This window comes from Vicia villosa, linkage group LG1 (assembly GCF_029867415.1).
Source record: "Vicia villosa cultivar HV-30 ecotype Madison, WI linkage group LG1, Vvil1.0, whole genome shotgun sequence".
Taxonomy (NCBI): domain Eukaryota; kingdom Viridiplantae; phylum Streptophyta; class Magnoliopsida; order Fabales; family Fabaceae; genus Vicia; species Vicia villosa.
Window position 1 is genome coordinate 202,124,258 of NC_081180.1, and position 16,753 is coordinate 202,141,010.

Sequence of the window (16,753 nt, forward strand, 5' to 3'; positions counted from 1 at the left end):
AGAAGAAATTCCATTTGTTGAAGTTGAAATATTTATATAGATAGCAGTTTCCACATGATGATGGTGATATCAGAGCTCCTACAGCTATAATTAAAGTCCCTTGTTTTTAAAGCTTATATCATGGTCAGATGGTCTTCAAAAACCCTGTTCCAATCTCAACGCCATTTTCTCAAGCTAGAATGTTTTTTTCGACATAACTCAATTTTCAGACAACTCAATAGTCTAATTTAATAGTGTTATTGCCACAGAGTTACTTGATTAATTTTTTTTATGTTCTTATCTTTGTATCATCCTGTCCTTGTTGAATTTGAATCTCATCGATTTTATTAGGTTAAAGGTTGGCTTTAGGTTTAGACACAATCACTTGCACACCTATAGAGGCTAATTATTTGAAATATCTGAGATCTATTTAACCAAGGATCAAAACCTAAACTGAATAGTTAAGGGACTCAAACATATGAAATTTGATATCATAAAACATTTACACTAATCTTAAATGACTTTTGCAAAAAATTGAAAATTTTGTTGTCATTTCAATTTCAGCACATCTTTTATAGGACATCTTTTATAGGAATTTACCTACTTTTATAGAACACCGGCGTAGATTAGTTTCAGTTATATTCACCGCTAATGCATACTATCAGTTTTAGGAATTTCTCACGGTTCGGTTTTAGTTTCAGTTCGGTTTATTTGCAATTTGGTTCAGTTCGAGAACCGCTTGTGCAACACAGGTTCGATTTATTAACCAAACATAATGGTTCGGTTATTATAACTTCAGTTCAGTTCGCAGTTTTTTTAACACCCCGAGTAAGGTGAGGGTGCAGGGGGTGGGGGATGATGAAGGGTATATTGGCAATACTCAGCTAATGTACCACCACTATTTCAGTTGTGCATGCTATCCACTGTGTTATTGGTATAGGTTGCTTCTAGTGGATCAACAGTCATGGATGAATGTGTTTCCACAACAACAACCTTCACCACTTATGTTATGTGGTGTTATAGGTCTCAGACTCTTCTATTTGTTACCTCAAAATAATAGTAATGAAGTTTGAATATTTTACATAAAATAGTGTGTTGTTTTGTTCACACAGGTAGTACATTAGTGTTTCTCCAACAAATCTAAATCTAAAGGAGAAAAAGAAATTTAACTTCATATAGTCAAGAAGATGATGCCATGAAACCTAAAAGAGCTAATCTTTGATGGACACTATCTCAAATCATACCTATCCACCTTTTAAAAATCAGGGCTGCTTCCCTTTTGTTCAGTTGTGATTCTGTCTGAAATTTCGGAGCCTTGCCTTTATAAAGTGTTCTGTGATATTTCAAGAATAGCATTCTGTATTTGTATTTGTCAATAAACATTTTTCCTTTTTCCATTATTGCCACAACTTCATTGGCGCGAATGAAAAATCCACCTCTCACAAATGTATACAACACAGCATCCAGAAGTTCCTGATCAAACTTAATGGAGGATGAAGAAGCAAGCCCTTTCATCTCACCCCACAGCTCTGTTACCTCCAGATATTTCCCCCCAACAGCAGCATACCCAGTGACCATAGAGTGGAAAGTTTGTGCGTTAGGTGAATGACCTAAGCTTCTCATCTTCTTTAGAGCCTTTTCTGCATCTTGCATTAGTCTCTTCTTACAAAAGAAGTGGATTACATTATTCCAGTCATGAACTCCACAATCCACTTTCTGTCCGTCCTTGATTTCCTGCACCAGCTTTGTCATCAGTGCAGCTTCGTCTTTCTCTGTAACACTTTTAGCCAGCATACCTGAGCATTGTAGATTAACTTTTGGGATCCTAGCTTCTTTCATTTCTTTAAAAAGTTGGAGTGCTCCCTGTGTGTCTTCCTCGAGCACCCTGGATTGGATCATTGCCTCATAAGAGCTCGAGTCAAGCTGTATACCAGCCTTCCTAGCATCTCTCAGAAGTGACGTGACATCTGCTGTCCTATTTGCTACACAATATGCTTTCAAAAGAGAAGCATATACAGATGAACCGGTTCTAACTCCAGCTAGACGCATCTCATCAAGGAGATCATGAGCTTGGTCCAACCATCCAAGTGATATGCACGAATTAATAACATGAACCAAGGCTGAATTGTCATTGGAAAATGGGGAGTCTTCTCTTTCTGCCTTGAGAAGAAACACTGCCAAGTCCTTGGTCTTACCAGATTCTAAAAAAGCTTTAACTAATTTCACATAAATTGTTTCAGTTGGTTGCAGTATACCATGTACGGTTGTAATCAAATCGACCTGCATCTGCAATTTAGCAGATAAAGAGCCAAGAACAGCTTTGGACTCCGCTTCAAGTTTTAAGAAGTTTCGATCTTTGGAAAACTCCTCATAAGATACGATAACATTTCTTATCAGCTGGTCATCTTTGACAATCTCCAAATCTTTACTGTTGCTCAAACTATGTACAGAAGCTGGTCTAGGAGAATAGTTGTGATCAATTTTAGCTGCATCAACCAAGAATTTGGCAGATGCAAGAGAATTTCTTGCTTCCTTTGCTTTTCTAAGCATTTCCAAAACCATGCTGGATGCGGAATCAAGATCCCCAAATTTCAAATGGCATGTAAGCAAACAATTATAGAACTGTCGGAACTGTATATCAGTTAAGTTGGAAGCTTCCTCTATGTGCCTCTGCAGCTTCATAAGCTCTTCTCTCCGCCCATTTCTCTCATATACACGAGCCATTGTTATCAGTAAGTTTGCATCAGCTTTGACACCAATTCGAGGCATCATATCAAGAAGCTGCTCTGCCTTCCTAGATTTCTCAAATACAAGACACCCTGCCAACGCAATATTAAATGCATTGGTGTTTGGTTTCATGGCAATCAAAGGTGCATTGTTCTTTTTACGAGGATCCACTCTGTTATTTTGGAATAAATAACCTATTTCAAGAATTAACTCAGCAGCAAGGAAACTTCCCTCTGCTGTTTGTGACATGTGAGCCAAAACTGCAGACCAAGCAGCAACAGGAGGAAAATGCTCCATATCAATCATCTTTCTTAAAATGGTCGACGCCATAACTGGTAGTCTGACTTTCGCGAGGCCAAAGCTAAGGTAGATAAGCACCTCCTTCTCTAACAAGTCTTGTCTACCATCTTCACCGGCCCGATGTACCAACTCATAAGCTTTTTCTAGCCATTCAATATCAAGGGTTTCCACATAACTAGTTATAACCAAGTTGAAGAGAGATTTTCTAGGAAATCCCTCCATGTGCTTATGCTGCTCAAGTAATTTCCAAGAATAATCTAATTGGTTGGCATTGATGGCATTTTGTATTTCTATAGTAACTTTGGCAGGGTCTTGAGCCTGCACGAGGATTCGTTCAGCCATACTTGAGATATATAATCTTTGAAGGAAGAATTTATTCTCAAATCCAAGTAGAAGTGCCTTTGAACTTGAGTTGGCTAAACAAGGGCCAACAGACTTCACAATAGACTGCATACTTGTGCAATTACCGATCATAAAACATAAAACAGAGGGGAGATTTGGTCCTGCTTTCAGCTTTCGTATCACAAGCATCTTGAATTATGAGCAACTAGCAAAGTAAACATTAGAAGTAAGTCAAGCAATTTGCAAAAATATAATTTTGTATAAAAGCAAGTCACAGTGTATATTTTAAATTTCATCTCCAAAACCATAAACCCAAATTCAAGTTTCATCACCAAGGCCACAAACCCAAATTCAAGTTTAAAGCTTGACATACTATATAAGAAGTTGAGCTTAGTTTCAGAAACAAAAGTTTCAGCATTAGTAATAACTGTTGGTTAAAATGAAAATCCCATAAACCAATTTGTATGTACCGCGGGCTCACTAATAATTGGGCAAAATCAAAACCAGTATATAAAAACTATTTTTTTGTCTTTCTTTCATGTGTTTTTATTTAGGCATTATATCAAGCAGTTTACGGTCAATAAGGTGTGAGGCTAAAAAATGAAGACTAGTACCCATTATGCATACAAAAGCATTGTAAAAATTGAAGTTGAGTTACCTTGATATCGAGAATAAGGTCAGTAACAGGTAAGGATGGATGTCGCCGGTGGGTGAAGACCAACGTTCCAAAGATGTTTGAGCTTCATTTTCAAAAGAGATTCCACTTGAAGCAGCAATTTCTAGATTTTGCGTCTGACATCAATAATTTGATTCATCAGCTTTGCCCCTTATAACAACATGGATGTTTGCAGTTTTGTATATTTTGTTTGCTGCCGCCTAAGTTTCAGGTTACAATAGTATGTATCTCGAGGATTCATTTATTTTGATTTTTTTTTATTTTTAATTCCCTATTTTAAAAGAAATTTTTTATTTCATCTAGAAAAGAACCCAATGAAAATTAAAAAATGTCCCTCAGTTTTGAAAATCTATTTTTAAATGTACCATTTATATAATTCAATAACGCACAAAAGTAATGTTACTTTATTGTCAAACAAAATTCTAAATAATTTAATATGTTATTGGTTGCGTATTCCACTAAGGTTTTTAGAAAAATATTTCCAAAAATTTAAAGCGGAAATTTGAAAATTTGTCACATTTATATGTTAAATGTTTTCGGAGATGCATCTTTAGAAAAATTCAATGTGAAATTGCTAGAAACAGCAACATGCATGATCAGACCACATATCTATTTTTTCCATAAAGCCTTTTGATCGTACCTGATTAGACTGGATCGTCAATGGTCTTCAACTGCTGGACTTTGAGTAAATGAGGGGGTGTACCTGCAAGTAGGGGTGGCAAACGGGCATGCCCGCAGACATATTTGAGAGTGCGGATCTAAAACCTTGCCCCGCCCCGTAAAAAAGTGAGGGTGGGGTGGGGATAACCTGTGGGCATTGAACCTTTTAGGCCTAAAAATAGTAAAATTGTATGGAAAAGTTCATGCCCGTAAAAGCCCGCAAAAAAAACGGGGCGGGGCGGACACATTAAAAGGAGCGGACCTAAAACCTTGCCCCGCCCCGCGAAAAAGTGCGGACTAAACGGGCTTTACCCACGGGTCGGACCCGTTTTGCCACCCCTACCTGCAAGGTACTCCGATGCCAAAGTGAGAATATGAGCAAGGGAGAGCAAGCATAGAGATTAGATGAGAATGAATAAGTTACATAACCCTCTAGTGAAAGAGGGTATTTATAGCCCCAACGTTGGGCCAAGATCCACATATTGGACTGGATCCCCACGCTCAAAATGGAGACTGCCATGATATACGTGTGTAGTGGGGACCTGCACGTGGTCTTCATCCTGGGTCAATCGCTCCGGAGTTTCAGGGGAGACGCGGTCTTCTCGGGAGCGCGTAGACTCTGCCCTATTCGGAGGATTGAAGGTGAAGGAACCCTACGTGGAGGAGGGTCCCCGAGGGGATGGCCGGCGGAGGTGCTTGCATGAAGTGTAACACCCCGATTTAATTAATTATTTAATTAAATTGATAAAGGATTTATTCGTTGGAATTAGTTGAAGTCGGAATTTATCGTTATTATTCTAAAGGCGTAAATGGATTAATATGTCGATTGGAGCAGTTAAGTTATGGTCGGATTAGTCGGAGAAATACAATTGTGAGTTGGTATTATTTGTGTTATGGATCAATTATAGTTGTGGAATATTATTGGGAATAATATTCGTTTATGTTGTGTGGCTATTTAATTATGTATAGTGTGTTTTGTGATTTATGGGATATATAATATAATGGAGTTAGTAGTATTGGGCCTAAGTGGTAGAGTTATGGGTTAAGCCCATTAGTGAGATGTTAAAGGTTAGGGTTTTAGAGATTTAGTCTCATAACTCATTTTGGAGAAAGAAGAGAAAGAAGAGAGGAAAGCTATGGCATAAAGGGGGAGAACTCCATTAGAGAATATGAAGTTTTTGCTAAGGTAATGGTGGGGTTCTTACTCTCTAAGGGTTGGCATGATGATGGGTATGGTAGAGATTAGGCCTCATAATTGAAATCCATGAATGTGTGAAGAAGAATTACCCTGTTGGTGGTGTTGATGAATGTTGAAGTTGATAAATGGTTTGCTGCGAATTTGATGTATTATTAGTGGTTAAGATGAGTGGATGATGTTGTGATTTGTGTTCAACCTTTAATCTTTCAATTTCATAGTTTTGGTATTGTTAAGGTTGTGATAGATTTCCATGAAATTATGGTTGAAAACATGTTTTGAATGATGATTGTTGATGAATGATGTTAGCTGATGTTGTTATATGTCTTTAATTGTTGTTTGAGAATAGTTTTGGGTGATGGGAGTGTGGTTACACAGGTCTATCATCTCTGTTATTTTTCTACATAATCGCGCGTCCGCTAAGCGGCCCCTGGCTCGCTAAGCGGATGTTGGGAACTTTTGAAAAATTCACGAGCTCGCTAAGCGGAGATGGTCGACTAAGCGGAGCTGCAAAAACTGAAAGTTTATGGATTTAGTTGAGAGAAGCGCGCTTGAGTCCGCTAAGCGGACAGTGCTGTGTGAAACTTTTCGTAACTTTGAAATGATGTATCTTTTGATCCATAACTCCTTTTTAAGTGCCGTCTGAACCTATGACAAGCTAAAATAGATTCCTATCTCGTAAAAATGGGTTGAGAGATATTAGAAGAATTATTTAGTAGGACTTATACTTTTGTAAGTGTTTGATATGTGTAAGTTGATAATGATGTTGTATGCTATATGCAATTATTCGTACGTTTTTTATATGTGTGAGCCGATAATGATGCCTTGTGATAAGTTAACAATAAATATAATTTCATTAGGAAGTTGAATATACCGTGCTATGATGTTACTTGATTCGTCTAATGTGATTTTATTGTTAATATGATGAATTTGTTGTTATTGCGGAATATGATGAATGTGTTGATGTTGTTGTTAATAAGATGAACTATTGATGTTTGTTGTTAATGTGATGAATGTGTTGATGTTGTTGTCAATAAGATGAATTATTTATGTTTGTTGTTAATATGATGAACTTGTTGATGTTGTTGTTAATAAGACAAATTGTTAATGTTTGTTGTTAACATGATGAATTAGTTGATGTTGTTATTAATATGACAAAATTGTTGTCGTTGTTGCCAGTATGGGGAATTTGTAGTTGTTATTGTAGACCCTATGGTCAATGTTGATAAGTTGTATTGTGATGTATTGTGAAGTGAATTAATGTTGTATGATGATACGATATATTGACGTGATTGAGGCGTGATGAATTACTATGATATTAATGATATGGTTATTACCATAGAACCTTGGCATTGAAATGAATTACTATGATTGTGACATGTTATTTATGTTGTAAATGTGTGTTTTGCGGATGTGCATCATTGTGTCACGTCCATTGCATAAGTGTCTTTTAGCCTGAAAATGGCAACGACTATTAGCCTGAAAATGGCAACGACGATGGCCCAAGTGGCAATGTTTGAGACAGGAGTTTTACTCCAAATGGTACCACATGCATTTGCATAAGTTGAGTCACATTTGAATTGCATTTGAATTGTGTTTGGATTGTTGAGATGATGAGATGTTGTTGTGACGTAATGATATTATAATTGTGAATTTGAATATATTGTCCTAATTGATCAATGACATAGTTTCCGTTTTGAAAGTTGTATTATATTGATAAGTTGTTTGTGATGAAAATTGTTGTAAGATGATATGTGACGAGAAGTGGTGAAATTATGTATGATTTATATCTCCTATATTATTTATCATGCATTCCTTTATATTATAAGATATCTCACCCCTTCTGCTGATATTTCCCCTACCATAGGAAATGGGCAGGTACTCAAGATTAGTTGTGGATGTTCGAGGTTATCTTTATGAAGTCTTAATGTTGCTCTTTGATAAGTCAAGAGGGTTTGGCTCTGATACGTAGCACTTGGGGGATAGTCGTTATTATTTAAGTTGTTGTATTCCAAGTTGACATTTATTTTTAAGTTGAATAAAAGATGTTTCTATGTTGATTCTAAAAGCTAAGTCGAAGTTTGATTCATTTGAATAAAGTTGTGTTTCCGAATGCTATGTATCTATGTTAAATGAAATACAAGTTGTTTATTTGTTGGTTTAAGTTGAAATGTGACATCCCATTGTTTGATGAAGATTTTTAAATGCACTCTGATTTTTGCTTATAATTACAGGGTAGAATTGGGGTGTTACATGAAGTGCCTGCTCGAGACCCTGCAAGTGGCCTTGCTCGATCCACAGTCTTGCTCGAGAGGTCTGCGGACTTACCAGGTTTATCCAAGAGTGATCCTTTCCCGATGTACGGGCAGATGTAGGCCTGAGTGACGAGGAGCTCAAGCGGGACTTTTCCTTGGTTAGGATGGATTTGGGCCTTGTGCTATGTTTGAGCCAAGCGTCAGCCCATTCCGGAACAGGAGCCCTCAAGTTGCAGATCATGGGCAAGGAGATGTGATTTTACACTCAGTTTGTGTCCTCAACCAGTCTGCGTCGGGTTAGAGCTCCTCGTATGATGTTATGGTCGGGCGAGGAGTGCGCTGACGGCGGGAAGTTCTCGCAGGGAGGACAGGATGCTCGTCGATGACCAGGAAGGTGGAGTGGTAGTGTGTGGCAGACACCTTAGATGACGTGGCGGTGCATTAAATAAGCAATGATATCCTGGGGATTAGGGTCATAATAAGGCGTGTGTGTAGACGGCGTTCAGGGTATGGCATGTCAACCAACGTGTTGTTTCTTCTACCGCGCAAGTTCTATAAAAAAGGGTTTTGCCCTCATTGTAGGGTTTACGCTCTTAGTTCGTCCCTAACCTTTCTCTGTTCTCTTTTGATCTGCTACTGTGACAACCATCGTCTCCACTATTCCCTTCGCTGCAGGCTCGCATTTTCATTCATACAAGTAAGTTTTCTTGATTTTCCCCTGAGTTAAGTTATGCATTTGGATGCGTCTGGGCTTAGGAATTTTGTATTCTTTGCGTTTTCCCTCAGGAGATTGATGGATCTCCCCGGGTTGTTCATGATGAATACCGAAAAATCATGGTTTTCTCCGGGGGATTGATGGATCTCCTCGGGTTATTCATGATGTGAAGGGTATGAAAACACTTAGAAAGGGGGAGTTTGAATAAGTGGTTTCTTTTTGCAATATAAAATGACACAATATTTTTATCCTGGTTCGTTATAACCCAATTACTCCAGTCCACCCGTCAAGTTGATTTCGCCTCTCTCCGTCGAGGACTTAATCCACTAATCAAAAACTTATTACAACAATCCACGGAGGCAACATCCAACTTCTTCTTGAGAATCTTAACCACAACTTGGTTACTCAAGGAATACAAACTTTAACTTCTTGAGAATCCTAACGACAACTTGGTTACTCAAGAAACTATTACAAATCGACTCTCTAACAAGTGATCTTAAATGCTTCTTAATCTAAGCTGTATAACAACTGTGATTTTTTACTAAGTTTAGTACAATGAAGATGAACTTAATATGATACTATGACAATAATATTTTCTTTCAGTATAAGTGTTCAAGTATGAAATATTTTCTTTCAGCGTGCTTGCATGTATCTTGCATGTATTGTCTATATCATGTATGAGCTCTGTATTTTCTTTTTCAAATAATCTTGTATTTATAGCGATTTGAAGATTTCTTCCAATGCTAAATAATAGGCTAGCTTAGCTTTTCATGTTTGCGTGTCATCTTGGATAAACTTGCTTTCCACGCTTCTTGAGACTTGTTACTAAATCTGCTTTTAGCTGTTAATAATCATTATGTCTCTAACAGTAATCTTTCTTTTGTCAGAGTATTTTATCTTGTATTTATTCAAGAAAACTTCTTTTTGAATTTGTAGAAATAACGTCTATCGGAATTATGCTTCAGCGGTTGGTGCGTAAATCGCCCATAGATCTTACCTTACTTCAAATTTGGGATCGTAGATCGTCATTAGATCTTATCCTCGTCATGTCGTTCTTTCCTGTGAGTCGTAGATCGTCCGTAGATCTTACCCTCATCGTTTCACTCATTCTTGTGGGTCGTAGATTGTTCTTAGATCTTACCCTCATCGTTTCGTTCTTTCTTATGGTTGTAGATCGTCCGTGGATCTTACCTCGTCCCCTCCTTTCAAACTTTGGGTCATAAATCGTTCGTAGGTCTTATCATTCTCTCTTTTGAACCTTGGATCGTAGATCTCCCGTAGACCTTATCCTCGTTTCAAACCTTGGATCGCAGATCGGCCGTAGATCTTATCCTCATCTCATCCTGTCATACCCTAATTTTTGACCCCCCTGAGATGACATATCTTCAGGGTTTTCATCAGGTCAAAGCAAGTACCCAGAGCAGTCACTTCTTCATTTGGCATTTAATCAAGGATGTTCAAAGACAAGAAAACTCAGGCAAAGGATCAGTCAGTAGAAGGATTAGTCTCTAACATAATCATAGGACTCAAGAGCTTCATTTTCTCACCTATAATTGATTAGACACCCAGTCCTCTGAATACAGATTTACTCAGGTCACCAGGCTAGGGTTTTTAAGCCTATCAAGGACTAAAATCAGGGATCACCTTTGGGAAACCCTAAAAAGCCCCAGGGGATCATTCAAAGACATCAATCATCTTCAAATAGCTCATATAACAAGATCCACTGGACATCACACCTCAATTCAAAGTCTACAGTCATTATTTTCATATGGTCGACAATTAGGGTTTTTGACCTAATTCCCCAGGATAGTTGACTTTTAATCAGGGCATGGATCCAAAACTCAAGACATGATTCAAGAACCTCTACTACCTCAATATAACCCATTTACATCACTCATTTGAGGAGAAGATCTTGATTCTACACAAAAGTCCAAATCTCACTTTATTTGGAAAAAGTCAACTGTATGGGATCACCTTTGACTTTTAAGATTTTTGGTCAAAACATGACTTTCAAGGATAAATATCATCAATATATAGATAATAAAGTCATTTGACCAAAGAAATTCAAGAAGAATCTTCAAGGAGCAAAAAGTCGGGAATTAGGGTTTTTGAGGGCATTGTGGGAACTCAAAATTTCACCTACACAACTCAAAAAACTTCCAACATGAAAGTTGTAGATCTTGCAAAATAAAACAACATCTTACAATGGAACTTTTTTCAAAAGATCAATCATTTAAGAGTTTTGGAAATTTTGAAGTTTTAGGTCATAAACACTTAGAAAATTTTCTAAGTGTTTTAACCTAGTTTTCTTCCAACTTTGGCCTCATTTTTCACAAATTTGCCAAAGGATTCTGAAGAAACTCCAAACTAATGATTTGAAGTAGATGTTTAGGGCTTTCCAAATTGTGTTCAACCTTCTCCAAATTCATTTTGAGCTAGGAGTTATGCTTGTTCAAAGTTGGCCTCATGAAGTGAAATTATAGGTCATGCATCATTTTTGAACTTTGCAATTTTGTGCACATGACCTCAATTATGGATGCTACACGACCCATAACACATCTGAAAACATGCCATGCATCCATTTTCACCATGCCATGATCATTGAGGAAGATTCCTAAAACAAGAACATGTGATTATGTAATGATTACATTTGAGAATTTATGGCAAATTGATGAATCACCCAAGGAATCTTCTCACCAACCAATTAGAGCTCACTTTGTATCTGAAATGTTCCCTAAGATCAGATAGAATCAAAGGATAGGGAGCTGGCTCGAAAATGCAATGATCACACTTGGATATTCTTTGAAATTTCTTCATGGCTAAGAAACCAAATTCACTTCACTAAGCAAGCTCACTCTCTCAATCAGTACTGAATCATTTGCCTATAAATAGGAGAGCATACCTCAGTAGAAAAACACACCAAAGCAACCATATTCCTTGCTTTCTCTTTCTCTCCTCATGCTTATTGTTTTTCAAAGTTCTTTGGCAAGAAGAATCGTTTTCTTCAAACCAGAGCTTATCTTTGGAAAGTAAGCATTCTAACATCTCAAGGGGGATCATTTGAGGTGATCCAAGCACCTGGATCACTTCTGTAAGTGAGGGAACGCCATTGTTGCTCTCACTTTGGAGCTGTTGCAGTTGGAGGTCCACAGAGCAATTCAAAAGGCTCCAAGCAAGGTTAAGCATCCAGGCACGTTCCATAGGAGGTAGTGAAGCTATCCAGATGGTCGCAGCTCATCTGTAACTGCAGATTCATCATCCCACATGTTCACTTGAAGCTCAAATCGAGGGAGGTCCATAGAGCAATTCAGAAGAATTGAAGTTACAATAGGCATTCAGTTAGCATCACTGAGTCCCAAGGAAGCTTTTGGGATCATTCATACAAGCCCAGGTGCTCTCTAACATCCTCACGACCTCCATTTTCAGAGGTAAGTTTCTGAGCTCCACCTCTTTAATTTAAGCACTCTTTGTGATAAAGCTCGATTCTATCTTGTTCAGCATCATCAGAGGATTGAAAACCCTCTATCATCATTCATTTATCTTTAAGTATAGCCATTTAATTTGATTTTTAAATTTTAGGGTTCTTCACGTTTTCTGGTAAATTAGTTAGATATAGTTAATATAAATTTATGTTAGTTACATATCTAGAATCGTGAGTAAATTTAGAGCAAGTTTGGTCTTTATATCGTTGCAAATGGATGAGAATTGAGAGAGTTCAGAAATTCAAATTGTTGGAGCTTGAGGAAGAAGATGACAATGGTGGTGGCGCGCAAATTTCAAATCTAAGGGCCAAGTTTATTTTATTTTGAATGGTTTGTGTTTTACAAACGAATTCATCGTTTTCCCTAGTGGCCTCACATGCGCTCTTAGTCTCCTCATGCCCAAGGTCTGGGGTTCGAATCCCCCTCGCCCCAGACTTTTTGTTTCTTTTATTTTTCCATGATTTACCACTTGTTTGAAAATATAATGAACTGGGTGTGTGTTATAATCACCAAGCGCGCGTTGGCTCAGTGGTGTTGTTTTGGGACTGGTAACATAAAGGGCGTGGGTTCAAACCATGGTGAGACCAAAACATTATTTTTACCACTAATTTCCTTCAACTTCACACAATTAATTCACCTATCAAATTAAATCATTTTTACCTCATTTTTCACACACTTGCTATTTAATATATCTATTTTGTGAATAATAAAAAAAAAATCATAAAAATATTATTTATTTCATATATTTTTATTAGGTTTAAAATAGTATGTTTTAAGTGTTTTCTTAAATACTTTAAAATATATATTTTCATTTTGTTTTAACCTAATTACTTTGTGAATAATTTTATGATAAAACACTAATTATTTAGGTCTTAATTAGGTATAGATTTCATCTTTGCCTTAATTAAGTTGACTTTTGTCAATTTGCAAAACTGTTTTCAATCTCCGATCAAACAGATGATTAAGGTTTTCAAACAACAAAACCTTATATCATTACAAATCATTTTCAACTGTTTCTCATAAACAGTAAATCATTTTCAAATGGGCCTCTAATAGAGTATAAGTCCCAACACCTTCTTCTCTTCTTAGCTTGTTTTCAAAACTGTATTTTCAAAATCTTCTTTCTGTTTTCAAAACATTCTTCTGGTATTTGAAGGGCATTATTCCCGGTGAAACTCTTCAGATACCTATGTGACCTATGTCCATCTTCACTTCTTCTGTTTTCAAAAAAACCATTAACTGTTTATCATATATATTCAACTGTTATCCATCAATTGCTGGTAAGGCTTTGTACATACTTCTTCAAAGGCCTCCACTCCATCCAGGTTAGGCTTTACAAGCTTTCAATTTACAGTCTTTATTTAAATTACTGTCAAATATAGAACTGTGCATATATATTAGTTTAGAACTACTTTTGAGTATAAACCCTAGGACAGATAAACTATATATATATTATAGGAATATGACCTAGGATTGAGAATGTCTTCCCGGTGAAGGCTCTTTCCTAATTAGAGATCTGTAGTTCAAACCCCCAAGATGAATTATTCCCGGTGAAACATCTTGGCAAAAACCTTAGAATCCAAAAAATAGGACACATCCACCCAAAGAGGAATTATTCCCGGTGAAACCTCTTACCCATTTGCTTAGAGCCAAAATAAGTTCAAAACCACATAGCTTTCTCTTGTGCTATAACAAGGACCCTCGATTAGCCTCCTCTTGGGCTTTGTACAAGGACCCACAGGCTTCTTAAAAGCATTTCCAGCTTCCTCTTGAGCTTGTATACAAGGACCCATCAGGTTTCTTACAAACATAGGAACAGGTCTTTAGTCACCTTTTAACATACCCTGGTGAGTTTCTTCCAATTTAAACCAGACTTTAAACAAGCTAAGTTTGTCTCAATTTTACATTGAGTACACCTTTTGGAATGAGAGACATGGACAGTCTCTGTCACCCTTATCTTCATCAATTTTCCTTAGCAGAGTCTAGGATCCATGTTTTGTTTATCCTCAGCAAGAGTCAGCCTTCATCTTGGGCTTTAAACAAGAAGTCTCCACTAGATAATCTTTCTGCCAATCATTTTAACAAAAACCCCTGGAAAGGGTTAGCCTCCAAAATCATTTCTTTCATTTCAACAAAAACCCCTGGAAAGGGTTAGCCTCCAAAATCACTTCTTCAAAAAAGATTCATTTCTCTTAGGGGATAATTTCCCCAAAAGAGTCAAAATCCCTGGAAAGGGTTAGCTTCCAAATATCAGTCTTTTAACAGATAATGTCTCCAGCTGAGTCAAAATCCCTGGAAAGGGTTAGCTTCCAAAAATCAGTCTTTTAATAGATAAATTCTCCAGTAGAGTCAAAAATCCAACAAAAACAGTCAGCCTCAACCTTGGGCTTCATACAAGGCACCAAAACAATAAAACCCCCTTGTTAATAGTCAGCCTCAACCTTGGGCATTGTACAAGGCAGATAATAGAGTCTCCCCCAGTGAATCCTTCATTTTTCAGTAGCCACAACCTTGGGCTTTGTACAAGGCAGATAAACCATATTTCATGTGTCAAAGATTCCTAACATCCAGGATCTTTTCCCATAGAGTCATCCATACTCAGTTTACTTAAGAGTCCGCCACAACCTTGGGCTTCATACAAGGCGGAAAATAATGTTTTCCCTAGTTAGAGTCAGCCTCAATTCTGGGCTTTGTACAGAACACCAAATAAAACCCATCAAAATAGTTTCTCCCCAAGTAGAGTCAGCCTCAATTCTGGGCTTTGTACAGAACACCAAAATTCCTTGTAATTAATCCCCAATGGAGTTTTCTCCCAGAGTCAACAATCAATCAATCAATCAAAAAGCCTCAAGCTTGGGCCTCATTCAAGCCAGCTAAAAATCAAATCTTTTATACAGTAGATAGACATAGCTTATATCTATAGAGAGATCTTTCCTCTATCTCACCACATTCAAACAAACAAACATTACATATTTCAATTTCAATCAAAGTCTCCCATTTAGGACTCTGAAAGGCATGCTATGGCACATCCCCAGACTTGTACACTTTCCCTAATTTGGACGAGCATCCTTCTTTCATTTAAGAGATACTAGCATACTTGCAAACACACAAGTAAGGTCACTCTCTTAATGAAATGAATTCAATCATTCTGTCACTCTTTTAAAATGTTTGTGGTGGAATAGTAGAAATACCTCTCTATAAAGATGACTTCATGTCTCTTTACTGTAAACAGAGATTTAATTCAAGCTTCAACCTTGAGCTTCAAGCAAGGCACTCAAAATAATTAATAATCAATTAGTTCCCCGAACTACATTAAGCTCTGACTTCCATTAGGGATATGTAGGCATGAGGTTCACAAGGAATCTCAGCGAGCTAATAAAATACCAAAAATAGTCAGTCAGTCTGTCTGTCTTTCTTTTATTCAATTCAATTCCTTCTCCTAACACAAAGGAGAAACTTTCCCAATCATTAGCAGTAAACACAAACACAAATGACACAGAGAAGGTTCCTGTAGAATACTACAGATATGTAGGGTGTTTAAACACTTCCCTATGTATAACCGACCCCCCGGACTCCAGAATCTCTAGTCTAGGTGAAATCCCCACACTTAGCAAACTCCTAGGGTTTAGTTGAGATCTTTTTTCCCCTTTCCTACTCGTAGGACAAATAAGAAAGTTCGTGTGATATCGTAGGAAGAACTGAAATAAAATTCATCCCACCACGGGCGCATTCTCCTTCCAAATTTCGCGTGAAGGGTCTAGCGTGCCGTCCTCCCAAGTGAAACGGGGAGGTAAAAAAAACGACAACCACAGAAAAATGGCGACTCTGCTGGGGATATAAGTGTTAAAAACCTTGGTTTTTCATCCAAACCAATGGTTGACCTGTTGCTGGTCCAGCCCCAATGAGGAATTAGGGATGCCAAATTCCCCCTCAAACAAGAGAGGTCCTGCCTAACCTCTGTGTCATATCATGTGTTTGCTGCATTTATATTTGTTTATTTTGTTTATTCTGTATCGGGAAAGGGCTTGATTCCCCCTTGAGGTGAGAAATCCTATACCCGGATTTGAGTGCAACATAAGATAGGATGGAGGATGTTTTCCCGGTGAAGACCCTCTAATCTTGGTTCACAATTCTACTCTTGGGATTTGCCTGCCTGGTTGTGATTAACTGCGCCACTGCATTCCGAGACTGATTTGTACCAGGAGGACCTAGAAACCCATTAACCCCACTTAAAGCCTTTTGTTAGGACGTAGAGCGGTGATTACGAAAGTAATTGTCACGCAGATACTACACTCAGAGAAAACTCTCTTATAGATACCAATCAACGTATCTTTAAGGTTGAGCAAAAACTCTGAGACCCCTAGAACCCGTTCTACAGGTACAAAAATCCTTATCCTTAGTTTACCATTGGGGCGAGGTTTG

At 37.6% G+C, this 16,753-nt stretch overlaps 1 protein-coding gene across 1 annotated transcript; it reads right to left on the reverse strand.

Annotated features, from left to right (window-relative positions):
• Positions 1 to 1,036: 1,036 nt before the first annotated feature.
• On the reverse strand, positions 1,037 to 4,250 carry LOC131644798 (pentatricopeptide repeat-containing protein At1g03100, mitochondrial-like). Its single transcript, XM_058915392.1, has 2 exons — positions 4,007 to 4,250; positions 1,037 to 3,553 (listed from the first exon to the last, which is right to left on the reverse strand). The coding sequence occupies exon 2, from the start codon at positions 3,535 to 3,537 to the stop codon at positions 1,213 to 1,215; it is 2,325 nt and encodes a 774-aa protein (XP_058771375.1). The 5' UTR covers positions 3,538 to 3,553; positions 4,007 to 4,250; the 3' UTR covers positions 1,037 to 1,212.
• Positions 4,251 to 16,753: the final 12,503 nt, after the last annotated feature.